Source organism: Lithobates pipiens, unplaced genomic scaffold (assembly GCF_037356315.1).
Source record: "Lithobates pipiens isolate NorthernLeopardFrog02 unplaced genomic scaffold, aLitPip1_a1.2 Scaffold_18, whole genome shotgun sequence".
Classification (NCBI taxonomy): domain Eukaryota; kingdom Metazoa; phylum Chordata; class Amphibia; order Anura; family Ranidae; genus Lithobates; species Lithobates pipiens.
In genome coordinates this window covers 263,766,268-263,787,561 of record NW_027507758.1, presented here as the reverse complement: position 1 = coordinate 263,787,561, position 21,294 = coordinate 263,766,268, and the positions used below count along the sequence as shown (strand labels likewise).

Here is a 21,294-nt window from a genome sequence, read left to right as displayed (position 1 = left end):
GGAAAATTACTCTATATGTTGGAATGGGAACGGAATCTGGAGAAGGAAATTTTATTATCTGATTGGTGGTCCAATGCATTATGAATGTGGACCTGGTGGCATTAGGCTATAAGATTTTGGACTGATGGTACCTGGTTCCAGATCATCTTTCTAAAATGTATCCAGGTACCTCATCCTTGTGTTTCAGGGGCTGTGGTCAGCCTGGCACAATGTTTTATACCTGGTGGACATGTGCAAAGGTTCACCGGTTCTGGGTGAGAATTCATATGCTGATCTATTTCGTGATACATGTAAACATAGAGAAGAATCTCAATGAGCTGGTTGCCAAAATCTCTAAACATACCCAGACTCTTATATACTCCATGTTTCTTGCAGCAAAAATCACTATAGCAACGGCCTGGAAAAAATTGGTAGTAGATTTGGCAGTTATGAAAAGTAAGCTGACCTGGATCATGTTACATGAAAAGCTGGTCAGCATACTGAAAGACAGATCTGCTAGGTTTGATCATGTTTGGGACCCTTGGTGTAAATACCTTCAACCTTCGGACATTTAAAGAGTGTGGGTTGGCGTTGTGGGCTCTCTGATGAATCTCTTGGGTAACTTTCCCTTGTCCCCCTTTTTTTCTCCTCTTTTCTTTCTTTTCTCTTTCTTTCTACTTTAGACCTCTATGATTTTCATATTTGCTATTTGATATGGAATATTTGGAAGCGTTTGTGACCAACATTGGTTGGGTTATGTAAATGCTGGCCTATTATATTTTTTTCCAAGTCCCCTGTGTGAGTTATCTAAATGTCCTGATACGGTGGTTTATCCTTGTGTGTCAGACATGTTTTTTGGGTTCAGTTATCTATAGAAGTTGATTTTACAATATGTTATTTTGTTGGCTTTGCCTGTCATTGATAAGTTTATTTCAACCACCTGCGCTGTGGGACCATATATTATCTCTATTCCGATACTACTTTTGGTGTAAGAGATGTACACTCTACTCTTTTTGCATAAAATTTCAAATAAAAATGTTGAAATAGAAAAGAAAAGGGGAAGAGGGGGTCAGAAGTTAAACAGCAACTACATTCCTTGCTGACACACAGAAAAAGGCAGTCCTAAATAGGACTGTTGGGTCTCTAAAAACGTGAACATAAACCACAGTAGTGTAGTACGGTATAGCAGAAACTAACTCTCCCTTCACACAGACTATTAGCTCTCTCTAAACTACTTTAACACACACTGAGAAATGGCTAATGGGAACCCAGTCTTATATCAAATTATATGACCACTACAGTAGAACAGAATAATACAAACTATAATCATCCACTCACATTTCTGTCTTTAACTGGTTCCAGACAATGTCACACAGATAGACTGCGGCACAATGGCTCTCCTGGGCAAAATCCCATACTGGTGCATCCTACCACTTTTCGGGCACCAGAGGGTGTGCACGCCCGCTGCATGGTGGGTACCCAATATGTGTGATGGGGGTACGATCGCCGCCAGCCACGCATAATTGAGTGCACAAGTGCCAGCATGGGGATCTGTGTGTGTAAACACACAAATTCCTGTGCTGTCAGAGTAGATTAGACATATTGTTTGTTCCTACTAAGTAGGAAAAATTATATGTCTCCACCACTCCTAGTCAATCCTATCCCCACACAGTTAGAACACAGTGAGGGAACACACAAGTAATTCCCTTGATTGCCCCCTAGTGTTAGCCTCTTCCCTGCCAGTGACATTTTCACAGTATTCAGTGCATTCTTTTAGCACTGCTTGCTGTATGAATGCCAATGGTTCCAAAAAAAGTATCAAAAGTCTCCAATCTGTCCATCACAATGTCGCAGTACCACTAAAAATTACAGATCATCGCCATCGGGCAGCACAGTTGTGTAGTGGTTAGCACTTTCACCTAGCAGCAATAGGGTTGGTGGTTCAAATCCTGACCACGACACTATCTGCGTGGAGTTTGCATGTTCTCCCTGTCCCTGCGTGGGTTTCCTCCAGGTACTCCAGTTTCCTCCCACACTCCAAAAACAAGCTGGTAGGTTAATTAGACCCTGTCCAAAAAAATTGGCCATAATATGTGTATGTGTATGTCAATGTTATAAGTGTGTCGGGACTCTACAGGTTAAAGGACCGCATAAATAGCTGCAGATGGACACCGGTGGCAAGAAAAGCACCCTGAGGTGATTCAGTTCGTATAGGTAGCGCTATACAAGTCATTCATTACTAGTAAAAAAAAAATAATAATAAAAATGACAAAAATCTTTCCCATAGTTTGCAGACACTATAACTTTTGTGCAAAACAATCAATATATGCTTATTGCATTGTTTTTTACTAAAAATATGTAGAAGAATATATATTGGGATAAACTGCAGAAGAAATTTATTTTTTTTTTAATTTGGGGATATTTAATATAGCAACATTTTTTTTTATTTTTTCAAAGTTGTTGCTCTTTTTTTGCTTATATTGCAAAAAAATAAAAACCACAGAAGTGATCAAAGACCACCAAAAGAAAGCTCTATTTGTGGGGAAAAAAGGATGCACATTTTGTTTAGGTACAATGTCGAACGACCGTGCGATTGTCAGTTAAAGCAACCCAGTGCCAAATTGTAAAAAGTGCTCTGGTCAGGAAGGGGGTAAAATCTTCCAGGGCTTAAGTGGTTAATATCTGTAAAGGTTCTCATTTATCCCAGTCATAATTTAGCTAGTAGTTGTTAGTCATATTCAACTAGTCTTGTTCTGTAATAATAAAGTTGTGTTACTGCTTATCTCAGAGTGTCAGCAACATACCCAGCATTTATATCCGCAGGTAGGTTTTCTGTGGATTCCAATGTCCAAGTCACCCCTCATTTACATATAACACAAGCACACAGTTTGAAAAGCTTAATGTGTTACTTGTCCAGTGTGACCTTAAAGCAACTTGGAACAATTATACAACTGTCCCATATTTTACAGCACCATGGTGGTTGGAATATGTACTTAGAACATAGCAGTTTCCCAAACATTTACATCTCCTTTCATGTTTTTGGGCAATCAACATGTGCCTTGACACATTCCATGACTAGACTCAAATGACTAAATTACCAGCATGGCCATAAATGCTGAGGCATGTTTTGACACTCATTAGAACTTAGGAAGCTGCATCTAAAGGTACACATGCTTCAATAAAAACTGACAAATATATATTTTCAAAACGGCTTCCTCTAATCTGTGTAGTCAATAGAAACATGGGGAAAGCTATTCCCTTTGTTACAGATCAAGAGCTTAATAAGTGAATAAAGTTGCGCTGTGGACTGCACAGAAAATTAATATTAAATTTGTAGAAGATGAGTTAGAGCTGCCTCTACTTAGAAACCTCCACCCCAAAATAGGGGAGAGGGTACTATGATTAGAAGTGTAGGAGAGTAGATAGTGGCGCTAAACCCAAAACCTTTATACTTTGTATTTTATGTATTGTGAATACCCAATCCTCAATGAAGGAATTATATATACTGACTTATATAATACTCTATGTCTAATACATGCTCATACTTAAGTGTATTAGTGCAAAAAATCCCCAAAAGAGGGTGCCAAGAAAACTATAATAAGTTATTAATTACAAACTGAATAAATGATGATGATAATTCATATAATAAACATGTGCTAACACAAATGTGCTGACAAATGTGCCGACAAAATTAAAAGTGACCATCGAACGTTATAAAGTTCATTCAAAAAACATTATACGTTATAAAATTCATTCAAAAACACATTTAAAAAACATTGGAAAAATGTCCCATATAATGGTGAGATAAAGTGACAAGTACAAAAGTGCTGGTGTCTTCAGTAAAGAGAAACAATCTTCCCCAGTGCGCCTCTCAGTGTTATGATAATGTGAATGCTCTCACCAGAACTCATGCCCCAACTGGGGTGGATGGGCTTTCACAGTATGAGCCACTGTGCTGCTATCTGGTATTATATAAGTCAGTATATATAACTCCTTCGTTGAGGATTGGGTATTCACAATACATAAAATACAAAGTATAAAGGTTTTGGGTTTAGTGCCACTATCTACTCTCCTACACTTCTAATCACAGATCAAGAGCTGTCACCCTGATCCTAGCTTCACTATCTACTTGCTTATAATTATTCCAGAACATGCACGTTGCATCGGAGTTCAGGCTTTTCAGACTTCACTTGTTTCAGATATTTAGCTGATGCAGAGTGAAACTAAAGCCTTGTACATGCAATCAGATTATCGGACGAATAATCGTCTGTTTTTTGTTGCATGCTAGTCTAATATCAAAAGTGAAGAGGTTACTCAACATACAAAAATTCTCATATGATAGGAAGTGATGTAATGTGTTGAATTGTTTTGTAATGTATTCTTTCATTTCTGAGCATGCGTATTCTTGCTCTTATGATTTTTTTCAGACAAAAATTTTACTAATTAAATGAAAATCGGCTGTTGTGTTCACTTACGATAAAAATTTCAGGTTTTGTCATCTGAAAAGTCAGAATTGGCTGTCAAAAGCACTACACTAACAATCAGGTAATCGGCCGATCGCTCCTCGTACAAAATTTTACTTCCGATTTTTTTTATCATGCGTACTGGCCTTAAGATGAGAATGACAGAGTTTACACCTGTTTTTTGTTTTCTCTTGACATTGTTTAAAAAATATATATATTTGTTATAAGTGGATATTCAATTAACTATGAAAATTGTTTTTTTTTCAAAATGTTTAGACTTTTTTGTTTGTTTAACAAAATAAAATAAAAAAACCTAGTAGTGATTGAATACCACCAAAATGAAACTCTATTTGTGTCAAAAAAATAAATCATATGGGTACAGTGTTGCATGGCCACACAATTATCATTCAAAATGTCACAGCACTGAAATCTGAAAATTGGCCTGGGCAGGAAGGGGGTGTATGTGCCCAGTAAGTGGTTAAAACCAAATTTTTACAAATTTGCAAAGCCAACCACGGCACTACCTACCTGGCATGCTGGTAGGTTAATTGGCTCCAGTCTTAATTGGCCATAGTATGTGTATGAATGTGAGTTAGGCACCTTAGACTGTAGACTCCTTGAGGGCAGAGACTGAATATATGTAAAGAGCTGCGTAAATTGATGGTGCTATGTAAGTACCTGTAATAAATAAAATCTAAATAAATAAATTCTACATTATGAGGATATTATTTGCCCCTTTGATGCTTTTTATTTTCTATAGTTACTGAATAGTTTGACAAACATTTGCTAACTGCGTGATATTATTTCCTAAAACAAGCTGTAAAAAACATAGCGAGCGCTGAAAGGCTGTGTTTACATTAAAACTTTACGTTTTGTATGGAAGTCTAAATCAAAATCTTGACTTCATAACATGGTTCTTTATGGGAATAGAAAAGACCCATTTACTTTAAATATTGTAACTGCAATAAATATGATGCCATTGAACGAAATGTGGAAAGAAAATGATTACTTTAGAAGTAATTTGCTGTAAAGTTGTGAATCACAAGCAATATATATTTGGCACATTATGATAATGCCTGCTTTATCTACATGCATGCTTTAAGATAAAAGTTAATTTACTGGAAATTGGAAGTTAGATATAAATATAAGCTGTGCATACACAAAAGTAATAGCCTGCTCTGGCTTCTCGCTTTTGAAAACAAAAGTGTGAAATAGAAGTACAACAAAAGTCTGTTTCTAACCTAAATGTACTATTCAAACTTAAGACAAACATTAACATTCCATTTTTTTTTTTACTGGTATGCAGAGATTGTGGACTCCATGAAATAACAGGTCTTTTTTTCTTTAAATGGAATTTGAAGTGAACCTTTGCTTATATTAGTGACAGACTTATGTTTCATTAAGGAATATAATCAGTCAGTACCTATCTTCCCTGCTCTCTTTGCTGCATTGGTATGATTGACTTGTGTGTCACCACTGCAGGCAATCTGCTCCTGAAATGTATCATTCTCATCCAACGGTATTTAGGATAACTGGGGTTAGAAATGTTATTTGGGCCTAAGTAGTACCATAAATTTTTTTTTCACCTAAAATTGATCATGAAAAAAAATGCTCTTCCTGGTATGTAAGTGTCAGAAACCGTGCATCAGACTGAGAGAGAAGTACAGTTAAAGCACACTTGTTTAACCACTTGCCGACCAGTGCACGACGATGTACGTCGACAGAATGGCACGGGCAGGCAAATGGGCGTACATGTACGTTCCTTTAAATTTGCCGCCCTGCCATCGGGAGCGCGCCGCCGGCGGCGCGCTCCCGCGCTGGTCGGGACCCCCGTGAGTCCGGTCACGGGACCCGCGGACACGATCGCCGCGGGCATACCCGCGATCATCTCACGGAGCGGCCAAATGAAGAAATGCCGTTGTAAACAGCATTTCTCCATTCTGCCTAGCAACTAGTGACGCTGATCTCTGCTCCATGTGATTGGAGCAGAGATCAGTGTTCACTAAATGAAAGCCCAACCCCCCCACAGTTATTAACACACCCCTAGGAACACTTAACCCCTACACTGCCACCCACTGGTTAACCCCTTCACTGCCAGTGTCATTTACACAGGAATCACTGCATTTATATAGCAGTGATTACTGTATAAATGACAATGGTCCCAAAAATGTGTCAAAAATGTCCGATGGGTCCCCCACAATGTCGCAGTCACAATAAAAATCGCTGATCGCCGCCATTACTAGTAAAAAAAAATAATAAAAAATTATTAATAAAAATGCTATAAAACTATCCCTATATTGTAAACGCTATAACTTTTGCGCAAACCAATCAATAATCGCTTATTGCGATTTTTTTACCAAAAATATGTAGAAGAATATGTATCGGCCTAAACTGAGGGAAAAAAATGTTTTTTATATATTTTTGGGGGATATTTATTATAACAAAAAGTAAAAAATAATGCGTTGTTTTCAAAATTGTCGCTCTATTTTTGTTTATAGCGCAAAAAATAAAAACTGCAGAGGTGATCAAATACCACCAAAAGAAAGCTCTATTTGTGGGAAAAATAGGACGTCAATTTTGTTTGGGAGCCACGTCGCACGACCACGCAATTGTCAGTTAAAGCGACGCAGTGCCGAATCGCAAAAAGTGGTCTGGTCTTTGACCAGCAAATTGGTCCGGTCTGAAAGTGGTTAATAATAATAAAAAAAGTTAAACATAGTCAAAACATAGCCAGCGTTCAGGAACCGGAATGGATAGACAGATAAGCTAAAATGTCAGGGAGCCAGACAGGAGCGTAGTAGAACAGCAAGCATGATCTGGAGCCAGACGGAATGTCAGCCAAGCAAGTCTTTAAAAGGAACAGAGGAGATCATCTCTAGATATGTGACCAAGGCGAAATATATATATATCTGTACTGCCAAATGTTATGACTGCCTGCTAGTCTTAGGTGATTTAGAGTAAGATTGGGTTATGGCTATTGTTCTCCTTGCTGGAGGCTCTGAGAAGAGAACGAAAAACCCTGACTGTACCAAGATAGCTGCTTCCACACAAAGACACGGTGTATGATAAGATAGTAGGGTAGACCACAGGAAATACTGGTAACTAGTAGGGATGAGCTCAAGGTTCAATCTGAACACAAGTTAGGACTGAACATTGGCTGTACAGGCATTTTAATGAATACCCCAACATTTACCCTTACAGTGGGAGCTGAACAGTATGAATAATAGAGGGAGGTATTACTGAAGCTATTACACATGACAGCTTCCTACTGTGAATGGTTCTTAAGGATGCCAATGGGTGCAATCACTGCCAAGTGCTTAACAAGCAGTGACATTACTGGCCATATTCATTTACTGTATATTGCCAGGAATCCTTGGCCATGTAATGGAAGCGGCAGGGATATTTAATAATAAAATACCAGGCTGTTTGAGAGTGGGGTGGTGGTACACTGTGGTGCAGGATATTGTTTGGAGCACTTTCTTCACACAATTTATTTGAAGCTTTGGAGCACTGTTTCTATGCAAGATTATTTCTGTTAATTTAACTTTGAGAACCCACGCACAATGGGCACCTATTGGGAGATTGCACACACTTTCTTGTTTATATATATGTTTCTATGTTTATGGACTATTTGCCCTTTAGAGTTTGTTAAAGCGCAAATGTATGTTTTTTGCATTGTTTTATTATTTTATAAGAGCACTATCGTTTTCAGTGTTAACCTACTTGATGTTGTTGCAGTATTACTGTGGTTTCATGACTAGATGGATAGAATTTTGCAGAAATATTGTTAGTAAAAGTCTTAAGAAAAATAATACTACATTTCTTAGAAAATTCTGAGAACATTCAAATGTCGTTCAAAAGATTTTGTTTGCTTTTAACATTTGATTTTTGGAATAAATGGACTTTACTAAACAAAAACCACATACACTGTTAGTCCTTGTACACACAGTCGGAGAATCCATCGGAATGTGTCCTATCGGACCGCGTTGTCGGATAATCTGACTGTGTGTGGTATGCATCGGACTGATTCCGTCGGAATATCCGTCGGACCCAATTTTCCAACTTGTTGGAAATATTTCCCGACCAACTGGGCTGATCGGACATACTCCGATCATGTGTAGAGAATTTTGTTTGGACCAAGTGCCACGCATGCTCAGATCAAATTCCTACATCAAAGCTATTGGCTACTAGCCTGAATGTAGTCCCATCATTACGAAATTACGTCATCACGTTCTGAAAGATCGGATTTTTCAACAACTTTGTCCGACCGTGTGTATGCAACAGTTTCGGACAAGATCCGACGGACAAAATCCGACTGACAAAATCCGATGGATTTGGTTGTCGAAATCTCCGACCGTGTGTACAGGGGCTTAGAAATGTGTTTGTTAAAGAAATATTTTTCATCCTACTTCTTATAGTTTTCTCATCACTGTAGTCTAAAACAAAGATCCCAGCAATGTTAGAAAAAATGTATAAACAATTTTCCTAAGAATGTTCTTTCTAAATTATACCCATCTTTGGCCAGCTTTAGTTATATAACCCCATCATTTTTGTGAGGAAGCCTGCATAGGTGTTAGTTTCTCAATTTACATGGCTAAAAGTGTGAGTTGTCAAATCACTGTGGTATAGATGTTAAAACAGCATTATACGTAGAAGAATTTGTGGCAGAATAATGGTTTTATTGTATTTTTTTTTAATAATTTTTTTTTTATTATTGAAAAAAGATCAGCACACATAATAAAGACATGTACAGTAGCAATACAAACCGCACAATACAAAATTTAATGTAACAGGCATATTTATTGATGCAGCCTCTTTAAAAGTGTCATTGACATAACAAAACATAATCACAATCATCTCTCCACGAATAAGATACACCCGTTACTAGTATATCAGTATTTGAAAAAAAGTACATTGTGGAAGAGTTATAAAGAACAAGAGTAATACATACAGTTTGGGAATAAACATCAGAAAATCTAATGAATAAAGGCATATCACCCTTTAAAAACCTGTCTAGTTAGATGAAATTTGAAGGCATAGAGGGAGAAAGAAGATGAGAGAGAAGGAGAAACAAAAGGGGGGGGGGCGGGATAGAAGGAAAAGAGGTGGTGTGAAAAGAGGTACCGCTGGGGTTTAAGGAGACAAAACGAGACAAAATGGGAGGCATAGCAAAGTGAGGAAAGCAGAACTTAGAGCTAGGAAAGGTGTTCTAAGCAAGGTAACATCAAAATGCTCCCCCAAATGATACAACACCAAGATGTTCCATCTCTTGCCATAGTTACTTTCTAACCACAATTATAGTCTGGCTGCATTCAACATGTGCATTGCCAGTGTTTTAAATATTGTCGCTTGGACAGGCTAGTATGGTCTAGCAAATATTGGGTGATAGTAAAGATGAGATTATACGGTGGGCTTCTCTTCAGTATGTACATAAGACGGGACATTGCCACCAGATGTGGATCAGTATTCCCATGTACGCATGACAGTGCCAACTTTTCTCAGAAACTTCAGGAAAAAATGTATGTATGAAAGATGCCGTACAATACCATCTGGTTTGCAGTTTAAAACCATTTCCTTGCACATTCACTCTCAGGGAGCCTTGTGAGTCATCACATGAATTGATTCATGTTCATCCTCAGATAGTGGGCCTCCTAGATCTTTTTCCCTTTTTAGGCTGACACCAGTCTCACATGATTACTGGTTTCTGAATATGTTTAGATAGAGATTATGTGATTTTTTGGGGAGTGCATATTGATCCGAATTAAAGAGATCTGTCTGAGGTTTAATAATTTTTTTGTTTGTGGATTTAATATCACTTTAGCTCATTGGTAATGGGTACAAATGTGCTCTTTACTATTTCCCCTAAGGGGAAGGAGATATCTGACTGATAACTACTTAAGATCCACCCGTCAAAGTTGTACATTGGCTGTTTGAAGTGGAATACCATTGTTATGGCAGCAGCTACCTCGGTATCCTCTTCAACAACAGGCGGTCAGCTTTCAAATAAAAGTGGTCCTAGCGGCGAAATCGCACCCCCCTCCTGTCGTGCTCCAGTGGTCTCTGCCACTTACTGGAGCCGTCGGTAGCAGCGGAGATGACGGGTCCTCTCCACTCACAGGCTGGATGCTGAGTGAAGGAAAGATGGCCCTTGTTTGGCTTCATACCATTTGATAGCGGAAGCGACGTCAAACGTCACTTTTGCCAAATGGTCTTAAAGGGGAAATTATAATTTTTTTGCAAAAAAAAATGACATTTCATTTAAATTTTTTACATTTTTTTATTGAAGTTTACTGAAAATGTTAGGTTTGACATTTTTGATCCCAGATCTCACATTTAACAGGTCCTGTCATATTTTTTTTCTATTACAAGGGATGTTTACATGACCCTTTTTTTTTAAAGGACAGTGTCAAAATAAAAAATAAAAAGTAAAATAAATAAGAAGAAAAATTAAAAAAATGTCCCGCTGAACTCTTGCACAGATGCAAACACTTATGTAAGTTGCGCCCACATATGAAAACGGTGTTAAAACAACACATGTGAGGTATTGCCACGATCGTTGGAGTGAGAGCAATAATTATAGCACTAGACCTTCTCTGTACTGCAAAAACTGAAAGAAATTTTTAAACGTCGCCTATGGAGATTTTTAGGGGTCAAAGTTTGTCGCCATTCCACGAGCAGGCGCATTTTGAAGTGTGACATGTTGGATATCAATTTACTCAGCGTAACATTATCTTTCACAATAGAAAAAAAATTGGGCTAACTTTACTGTTATTTTATTTGATAATTCAAAAAAGTATTACATAAAGTATTGCAATGACTGCAATTTTATTCTCTATGGTGTCTGAAAAAATATATATAATGTGTGGGGGTTCTAAGTAATTTTCTAGCAAAAAAATTATTTTAACTTGTAAACACCAAGTGTGAGGAATAGGCCCGGTCCTTAAGTGGTTAAGGCACATTAAAGATTCTCTTCCTGTATTTATTTTTTTTAAACTTTTTATTGAAATGTTAGCACAATGTTCATACATTACTAATGGGGTCCAGGAAGTTTGTAAAAATCTCCCATTAAGCAGATGATGAGTACTGGAAGACTGGCTAGCAGCAGGACATTTGTAATGAGGGAGAATTTGCTGAAATGTAGATTCAAAGGATTACACTAGGTAATGGATGGCAAATATTTAGCTAGTCACTGATGGGTATCTAAAAAAAAAATGAATTTCCAAAAAGAAATTAGTCTATTAATGTAAGCTTACCTCTATGTTATTGTTTAATTTTTAATTTTTAATTTTTATTTTTTATTTCTCCCTGACATTCCTTCCAAAGTGTTGGGATACGTTTTAAGATGAAAAGCCTCCCTCCCCCACCTTAGGTCAGCACTGATAACATATTAACAAAATTTCATATTATACATTTTCTGTCAGGGTTACATGAACAAACATTAATGGCTTTTTTGTTAACACTTTTAGGCTTCTCCAGAGGGCCAGGGAGTGTGTCAGTTTTTAGCCTATATTGGTGTCTTACACCATTACAGAATAGCAGCACACATACCTATTCCCAAGAGGTGGTATTTCACTATTATAGCAATTTAACAGTAGAGATCTAGAATATTACAAATGTTAATTTCTCACTAGATTTCTTTAAAGGAAATCTATACTAAGAAAATATGTGGGACCCTAATTTCTCTTCTGATAGCTGCCTGGCTGTCATACTAAACAGGCAAAAAGTAAGTGTATTCCACAGGACTTAACAGCAGGAGAAATATTCAACATGTTGCATTTCTAAGGATAATAGGTTCAATACATTCTTGGGCACTGACCTGGAATAAGCATGCAGATCACGTGTTCTGACTTATCTAATCTGCATATATTCCAGTTTTTACAGGTGCTGAAAAGGTAAACGACCTACGTATAAAAGAAGCTTTTGCTGATGCAGCCTTCCAGGCTAAACTTTTAGTGGAAGTGTCACTTTTGGACTGATTGACATTTTAATTTGGCTGCATGAAATGCTGCATTTAACAATAATATACTAACTAGAGTGGATATTTTATTATCTATAAAGGCTAAAGTTGGATTATTTGAAGCTTTGTAATGTGCTAATCATGTCACCTGCTAATATTTTAGAGCCCTATCAAGACAGATTTAATTAATTTTAACATGACAGCTGTTTCTTATTCCTGTTCTTCATCAGTCTGTTCTAATTAGTTTGAATTAATTTTAGGTAATGTTCTACTCCCCTAACTGTCAAATTCTTTGAAATGGCATCTTGCATTCCTGAATTTCTCTCCCATGTACTCATTATTTTGTACTGATGATGCTATACCAGATCTTTAATGCGCCATATATATATATGCAGTTTAAAATACCTTAAAAGAGATACCCACAGTAATCCTAAAGTTAGACCATGTTTAAAAACCCTTAGGTAGTCATTCATAGACATGCTTTGATCTCACAATCCAACTAAGACTTGGAGTTCGAGTTTCATTTACCTCACTTTTTGTAGATATGGGCTAGTAGTAGCAACAGCAGCATTTGTTTTAAAATCAGGGCATGTTATAAAATTAAAATGTCTCATAGATTGAATAAAAATGCTGCATTTGAAACAGTACTTGATTATATTGCAATTCAATAAGTATTTTTGATAACATTTTTTTTATCTTATCTAGACTTGTTACCTGGTTCCTGTTATTGTAAAACTGGCTACGGAGGGGACAAATGTGAGCAATGTGATCTGGGGTATATTGGGTATCCAGATTGTGTACCTTGTAACTGCAGTGTATCTGGCAGTGAAAATGAAGACCCATGTGTGGATCCATGTATTTGTAAGGTAGGTTAGTATGTACTGTATCTATATAATTGTTGTAAAACAATGTTAAAATGCACACTTGTCAGACAAAACTGGCTTTTTGGTAAACACCCTGTATAATAAAGGTCTGATGCTTGTTTAGTCTAGGGAGATTTAACAGAGGGGAATACTTACCTCATTCCTCCTGCCCACAAGTGCTTTTCTTCTCTCTGGCTCCAGCCCTGGAAAGTGGGAAAGGCCCACGGATCCTCACATATAATGCAGAACTACTGGTCCTGAATACTATGTGATTACATTGACAAGAAGGTTGTATTTTTTTAGGCTAACCCCTTGAAACCAGCGCCTCCCAGCCCTTTAATGGGATTAGGATGCCAGGAGGTGGGGTTTATGATCATGTGACTGCCGTGATTGGTTTTCTGTTAGCCGCCAATGACTTTGCCGGGAGCTCGCAGGGTGCGGGCTCTCTGCACAGCTGTATTTGCACTAAGGCACACAAATATGTGGCTGCTCAGCGACCAAGGCCCACCCAACAAGAGGCCGCATATTTACATGTGGCCAGCACCAAGAGGTTAAGTGTTAGTAATATGAATTCAGTAAACTATGTTAAGCTTTTAAAACAAAAAATAATCCAGACCAAATGTGAACTCTCAACATTCTGTTTATAGGAAAATGTGGAAGATGACAACTGTCAAGTTTGTAAGCGTGGATTTTTCAACCTGCAGCATCAAAATCCCAAAGGCTGTGATCAGTGTTTCTGTTCTGGAGTTTCAAACAACTGTGTCGATTCACAGTTTACTTATACCAAGGTTAGAGCACTTAAGACAGCTTACCTTTTCCTTATTTTTATAAACTTCCTCACATATTCCAATTTCTCACATATTCCACAAATATTCCTGGATACAAAATATATTTTTTCAAGATTACTTTGATGTTAATACAATGAGTGTAGGAGTCACTCAACAATACCCGCATGGTTGTATTCTTTCAACACATTCAAGTACCCAAATTGACAACAAAATGCACATTTATCATGTTTCCTCTCTTGTGTCTCCAGAAATAAAAAAAACATTGAGAATAAAAGTAAAAATACTGCAATGTGACAATGCTCAGAGAAAAGAGTAAGAGGGTAAATAAAAGACCATTTTCAAATATTCATGGTATTCAGATATTAATGGATATGAATATTTTCAGATATTCATGAATTCCATGTTCATGGAATTCCTCTATTCCATGTGGTAGAATAGAAATAAAAGAAAGGGAACCAAAAAGAGGCATGTTGGGAAAAAGAGATAGGTGAGCGAGAAGGGTGTCCAGCTGAGGATAGTGGAGGACTCTACAATATAGCAAAGTTTTATAATATTAGGCCTCACAAATAGGACTGAAGCACAAAAATGTATTCACACTTATAATATTGATATGAATTTTGAATGTCATTTGTAAAGGTCAGCTGTTTAGTTCCTCCATTCTCATGACATAGTTCACTTCCTCTACCCACTCTTTATTGCAGGGGCTGTCACAGTTCTCCAGCATCTAGGGCATAGGGCTTGGCCTGCAGATATTTGAAATTGGAGAAAGCCTTTGCAATTGATCCCAGTATCACAGATAAAAGAGCCATTTCTAGTGCCCCTGGCCAGGAATACCCCACCCACTTATGCAATGTAGAGGGATTCCATTCTTGATTATGATTGGTTTTATTGGATTTGAAAGTCAAAGGAAATTATTTTTCACAATTTTCTTTCAAAATTGTAATCCCCAGTTCTTATATGTGGGCAATCTCAGTTATTGAGGCATAATGCTTGGTTTTGCACAGGGCAGCCCTGATCCATCTCTTCTTGGGTCCCTGGCTGGGGCTCCTGGCCCTTCCCTCCTGTTGAGTGGCCCCCACAGCAAGCTGCTTGCTATGGAGGCACCCGAACCCAGCTGCCGCTCCATTTATCCATTCCACCACAGAACTGTGGTTCTCTCTCTCTCTCTCTCTCTCTCCTGATTGACTAACTGAGTTTGATTAACAGCAGCAGGAGCCAATGGTGCCGCTGCTGTATCTCAGCCATTCAGGAGGGAAAGTCTTGGATGGTTGGGGTACTAGTGGACATCGCTGGATAGAGGTGGGCCCAGGTAAGTATTGGGGGGCTGAGGGGGACTGCTGCACACAGAAAGCTTTTTATATTAATGTATAGGATGCATTAAGATTAAAAAAAATTGCCTTTACAACCACTTTAAGTCTCTCTCTAATTGTCTTATGGTTGTAAGGTGGGTGAAGAAGTGTTTGAGTTGTGAGTAAGCCATCTGCCTGGTTGTTGTGAGTAGACCCTTGCGGAGATTGCTTTCCTCTCTGTGCTCAGGTTGCTCAGCTGTCGGTTAATTGCCAGAACTCATAGTTCCACAGTGGCTCACCTGTTGATCATCTCCTGCGGATCAGTCAAGGCCACAGCCAGCCCTCCTGGCTATTTAAACTGCCTGGTTCATTTCATGAATTGCCTTTGCCTTGATCAAACATATCTAGAGATTTTCTGCTGTGTTCCTGTTGAAGACTTGCCTGGCTGAAGTCCCTTTTGGTTCCTGATCCTGTCTGCTACCTCTTCCTCTGCTGATCTAAGTCTCCCTGATTTCCTGGCTTTTTCTGAATACTAGATCTGGCTACCGAACCCTGACAATGTTTTGACTATGTTTATCAGTTGTACCATTTTTACCATTTTTTTTAAAAGGTGTGATTTTTACGGCATTTTCTGTTTCTGTCTGTTTCATAGTTCCTGACAGATATTAAGACTTTGAGAGTTAGTGGTGGTATTGATTTTAAAATTACCCAAAGAAGCAAATTGGTCAAGTTCTTTTAAGATACAGGGAAATAAAAATTGTTGGTTATAAATAGGGATGAGCCTGAAGTTCGAGTCAAATGTAAGTAAGTAAGTAAATGGGCCTCAGGCATACTATAGACACCCCCCAGGCATAACATTTAACCACATGCCAACCGGATCATAGCCGAAAGATGGCTGCAGCATGGTAAGTTTATTCTGGGAGGATATCCAGAACCCTGAGCCCACATTAAGGGAAAGGATCTTACCAGAGATACTAGGTTATAAATAAACAATAAATTAAATGTGATATAACTTACAGTAAAAATGTGATAAACATTAAATACATTAATAAGTGCCCAAGTTGGTTACATACATCCAGACAAATATGATTAAAAGTGAACCTCCATATTACATACATTTTAAACCCCAAAAAATGAATATTGTGCACACAAAAAATGTCAAAAAAGAATTATAATAGATACATTATATACACATTAATATATATATATATATATATTAGAGTGCAGAGTAAAATATTTCGTTTCGGAATTTCGTTTTCGTCCGAAAAATTTATATTTATTTAGTTACTCCGGAAATTCGTTTTTATTTATTTCGTTTTTCGTTCAAAAATTGCATTCGTCCGAAAATCCACATGAATTATGGTCGAATCTGCCTTTGAAGGCTTATGGTGTCTGTCGAATGTATAAAGAAGATTCGACGGAGCTAGTGTATAGCATACTTCGTGTGAACTTTAGAACCCTATTAAAGTCTATGGGACTCCAATGTTCAAAATCTAAAGTACTCATTTTAAAGACTAATTTGCAAGTTACTGTCCTAAAAAGTGATTGGGGACCTGGGTCCTGCCCCAGGGGACATGTATCAATGCAAAAAAAAGTTTTAAAAACTGTCGTTTTTTCGGGAGCAGTGATTTTAATAATGATTAAAGTGAAACAATAAAAGTGTAATATTCCTTTAAATTTCGTACGGGGGGGGGGGGGGTGTCTATAGTATGCCTGTGAAGGGGCGCATGTTTCTGGTGCTTAGAACTGTCCCTGCACAAAGTGTCATTTATGCAGGAAAAAAAGTCCTTTAACCACTTTCAGACCGGACCAATTTGCTGGTCAAAGACCAGACCACTTTTTGCGATTCGGCACTGCGTCGCTTTAACTGACAATTGCGCGGTCGTGCGACGTGGCTTCCAAACAAAATTGACGTCCTTTTTTTCCCATAAATAGAGCTTTCTTTTGGTGGTATTTGATCACCCCTGCGGTTTTTATTTTTTGCGCTATAAACAAAAATAGATGGACAATTTTGAAAAAAACGCATTATTTTTATTTTTTACTTTTTGTTATAATAAATATCCCCCAAAAATATATAAAAAAAATTTTTTTTCCCTCAGTTTAGGCTGATACATATTCTTCTACATATTTTTGGTAAAAAAATCGCAATAAGCGATTATTGATTGGTTTGCGCAAAAGTTATAGCATTTACAAAATAGGGATAGTTTTATAGCATTTCTATTAATAATTTTTTATTATTTTTTTTTTACTAGTAATGGCGGCGATCAGCGATTTTTATTGTGACTGCGACATTGTGGGGGACCCATCGGACATTTTTGACACATTTTTGGGACCATTGTCATTTATACAGTAGTCACTGCTATATAAATGCAGTGATTCCTGTGTAAATGACACTGGCAGTGAAGGGGTTAACCAGTGGGTGGCAGTGTAGGGGTTAAGTGTTCCTAGGGGTGTGTTACTAACTGTGGGAGGGTTGGGCTTTCATTTAGTGAACACTGATCTCTTCTCCAATCACATGGAGCAGAGATCAGCGTCACTAGTTGCTAGGCAGAATGGAGAAATGTTGTTTACAACGGCACTTCTCCATTCGGCCTCTCCATGAGACGATCGCGGTGATGCCCGCGGCGATCGAGTCCGCGGGTCCCGCGACCGGACTCACGGGGGTCCCGATCAGCGCGGGAGCGCGCCGCCAGCGGCGCGCTCCCGATGGCAGGGCGGCAAATTTAAAGGCACGTACATGTACGCCCATTTGCCTGCCCGTGCCATTCTGTCGACGTACATCGTCGTGCGCTGGTCGGCAAGTGGTTAAAATCACTCGCAGCTATTATGAATTGTCGGCTCCGTAATAAAGAGAACACTCATTGAAAGTCATTGATAAAAAATTTAAAAAATTTAAAAAAAGCGTGGGGGTCCCCCAAATTCAATTACCAGGCCCTTCAGGTCTTGTATGGATATTAAGGGGAACCCTGCCAAAATTTAAGAAAAAATTTGACGTGGGGTTCCCCCTAAATATCCATACCAGACCCTTCAGGTCTGGTATGGATATTAAGGGGAATCCCGCGTCAAATAAAAAAAAATTGACGTGGGGTCCCCCTAAAAATCCATACCAGACCCTTTATCCGAGCACACAACCTGGCAGGCCGCAGGAAAAAGGGGGGGACGAGAGAGCGCCCCCCCTCCCTCCTGAACCGTACCAGGCCACATGCCCTCAACATTGGGAGGATGCTTTGGGGGTCTGTGACCCCTCAAAGCACCATGTCCGCATGTTGATGAGGACAGGGGCCTCATCCCCACAACCCTGGCCAGTGGTTGTGGGGGTCTGCGGGCGGGGAGCTTATCAGAATCTGGAAGCCCCCTTTAACAAGGGGACCCCCAGATCCCACCCCCCGTTTGAAATGGTAAGGGGGTACAAAAGTACCCCTACCATTTCACAAAGAAAGTGTAAAAATAGTTAAATAAGACAAACACACTTTTGAAAAATTCCTTTATTAAAAAAAATAAAAAAAAGATCCCCGTGACGTATGGGTGACCCCGCCCCCTCTGATGTAACAGAAACCTGCTTGTGTTACATCAGAGGGGGGCGGGGTCACCCATACGTCACGGGGAACCCCGAGTTTCCCCTTGCATCAGAGGGGGGTGGGGTCAGGTGACGGGTGGCCCCGCCCTCCGTATATAAGAAACGTCAGGCCGCCGGAATCCCTGCAGTGTCTCCTCCGTGGAGACAGAAGTTGGATGGATTCGCTGTGCTGATTCAGATGAGCCATCGCTGGACCCCGGAGAGATGATCGTCTGTCGCTGGATAGCAAGAGTGGATTACCACAGCTGGAATCTTTTTTACATTTATTTTTATTTTTAATAAAGGAATTTTTCAAAAGTGTGTATGTCTTATTTAACTATTTTTTACACTTTCTTTGTGAAATGGAAGCCCTTACCATTTCAAACAGGGGGGGCGGGATCTGGGGGTCCCTTTGTTAAAGGGGGCTTCCAGATTCCAGATAAGCCCCCCGCCCGCAGACCCCCACAACCACCGGCCAGGGTTGTGGGGATGAGGCCCTTGTCCTCATCAACATGGGGACAAGGTGCTTTGAGGGGTCACAGACCCCCAAAGCATCCTCCCAATGTTGAGGGCATGTGGCCTGGTACGGTTCAGGAGGGAGGGGGGCGCTCTCTCGTCCCCCTGTCTTTTCCTGCAGCCTGACAGGTTGCGTGCTCGGATAAAGGGTCTGGTATGGATTTTTAGGGGGACCCCCACGTCAATTTTTTTTTCATTTGACGCGGGGTTCCCCTTAATATCCATACCAGACCTGAAGGGTCTGGTATGGATATTTAGGGGGAACCCCACTTTAAATTTTTTTTAAAATTTGACGCAGGGTTCCCCTTAATATCCATACCAGACCTGAAGGGCCTGGTAATTGAATTTGGGGGACCCCCACACTTTTTTTTTTTATTTATTTATTTTTTTATCAATGACTTTCAATGAGTGTTCTCTGTATTACGGAGCCGACAATTCATAATAGCTGCGAGTGATTTTAAAGGACTTTTTTTCCTGCATAAATGACACTTTGTGCAGGGACAGTTCTAAGCACCAGAAACAAGGCGCCCCTTCACAGGCATACTATAGTACTATAGACACCCCCGCCCCCGTACGAAATTTAAAGGAATATTACACTTTTATTGTTTCACTTTAATCATTATTAAAATCACTGCTCCCGAAAAAACGTCCGTTTTTAAAACTTTTTTTTTGCATTGATACATGTCCCCTGGGGCAGGACCCGGGTCCCCAAACACTTTTTAGGACAGTAACTTGCAGAATCTTTTCTCTCTGTCAAATCTTTTTTCTCTGTCGAATATTTTCTCTATATAATCTTGGACTAATAGAGGTAAGGTTAGGCACATTCGACCACAGGGTCTATAGACACAGATTGTTATTGTCAGAGTCACGTCAAATCTCCTATTCTATATCGAACTGTTGTAACAATGAAAACGAAAATAAAGAATTTATTTATGTCGGATCTTTCGTTTTTCGGATTCTGTGCTTTCGTTATCGTTTGTCAAAACGAAAACGAAAATAGCTGAAATTCGGACGAAAATGCATTTGGACGAAAATGTCTAATATATATATATATATATATATATATATATATATATATATATATATATATATATATATATATATATATATATATATATATATATATATATATATATATATAGTGTATCCCAAAATGAGTGTAACAATTACCAAAAAGGTCTCAGAAACAACAAAAAAATAAAAATAAAATAAATTCACCAGACCAGAAATATATATGCAAAAGTCACAGCAAAAATCAAAAACGCCACAATAATCACACCATTCATAAGAGGCACATATGTGCATCCATTCTGATGTGGTTAAGTGTTCATGCTCTAATAAACTATTGAACAGAAAAAGAGGGGTGGGTTGCGCAAAAAGAAAAATGATTAAATTGCTTAATATTGCGTCTTAAAGGTAAATAAGTGAATATTGACACCAATCTATGCAAAAATAAGTGTAAAAGTAGGTGAAAACATCAATGTGCTTAGCCAAAGATTAATAATTAATATCTGACCGGTCCACTAACTGAAGTGGTACGGTCAGGTGGCAAAAAACATACAATTAATAAACAGTGTATAAGAAGCACTTTGATAGTTATAACAATGAAAAGTCCATGAAAAAGATTCTCAGTTTGAAGAATAGTGATAGTGACTCCACTGTGATGAAACGATGACAAACCATCCACAATAGTGCAAGTTATTATAAGCACCTCCACAACGGTTAACACTGGCGCTTACCAGAAGTGTATGGTTCTTTGTTACAGAGAACCATAAAACGCAGATGACTGGCTCTCCCCAGCCTGGGATATTCAGATAAGTAAGGTGATAAAAAGGATCTCTCACAGCTCCAACCAATCCCTCTCATCAGCGACTATAGAAAAG

At 38.6% G+C, this 21,294-nt stretch overlaps 1 protein-coding gene across 6 annotated transcripts in view; it reads left to right on the top strand.

Moving 5' to 3' along the window:
* Positions 1 to 21,294, top strand: part of LAMA2 (laminin subunit alpha 2) — a 1,237,914-nt gene that overhangs the window by 503,089 nt on the left and 713,531 nt on the right. For all 6 annotated transcript variants that reach the window (XM_077486899.1, XM_077486900.1, XM_077486895.1 and 3 more), the window contains exons 10-11: positions 13,105 to 13,265; positions 13,910 to 14,050. In XM_077486899.1, coding sequence (XP_077343025.1) covers positions 13,105 to 13,265; positions 13,910 to 14,050 — 302 coding nt within the window. The remainder of the gene's footprint in view (positions 1 to 13,104; positions 13,266 to 13,909; positions 14,051 to 21,294) is intronic.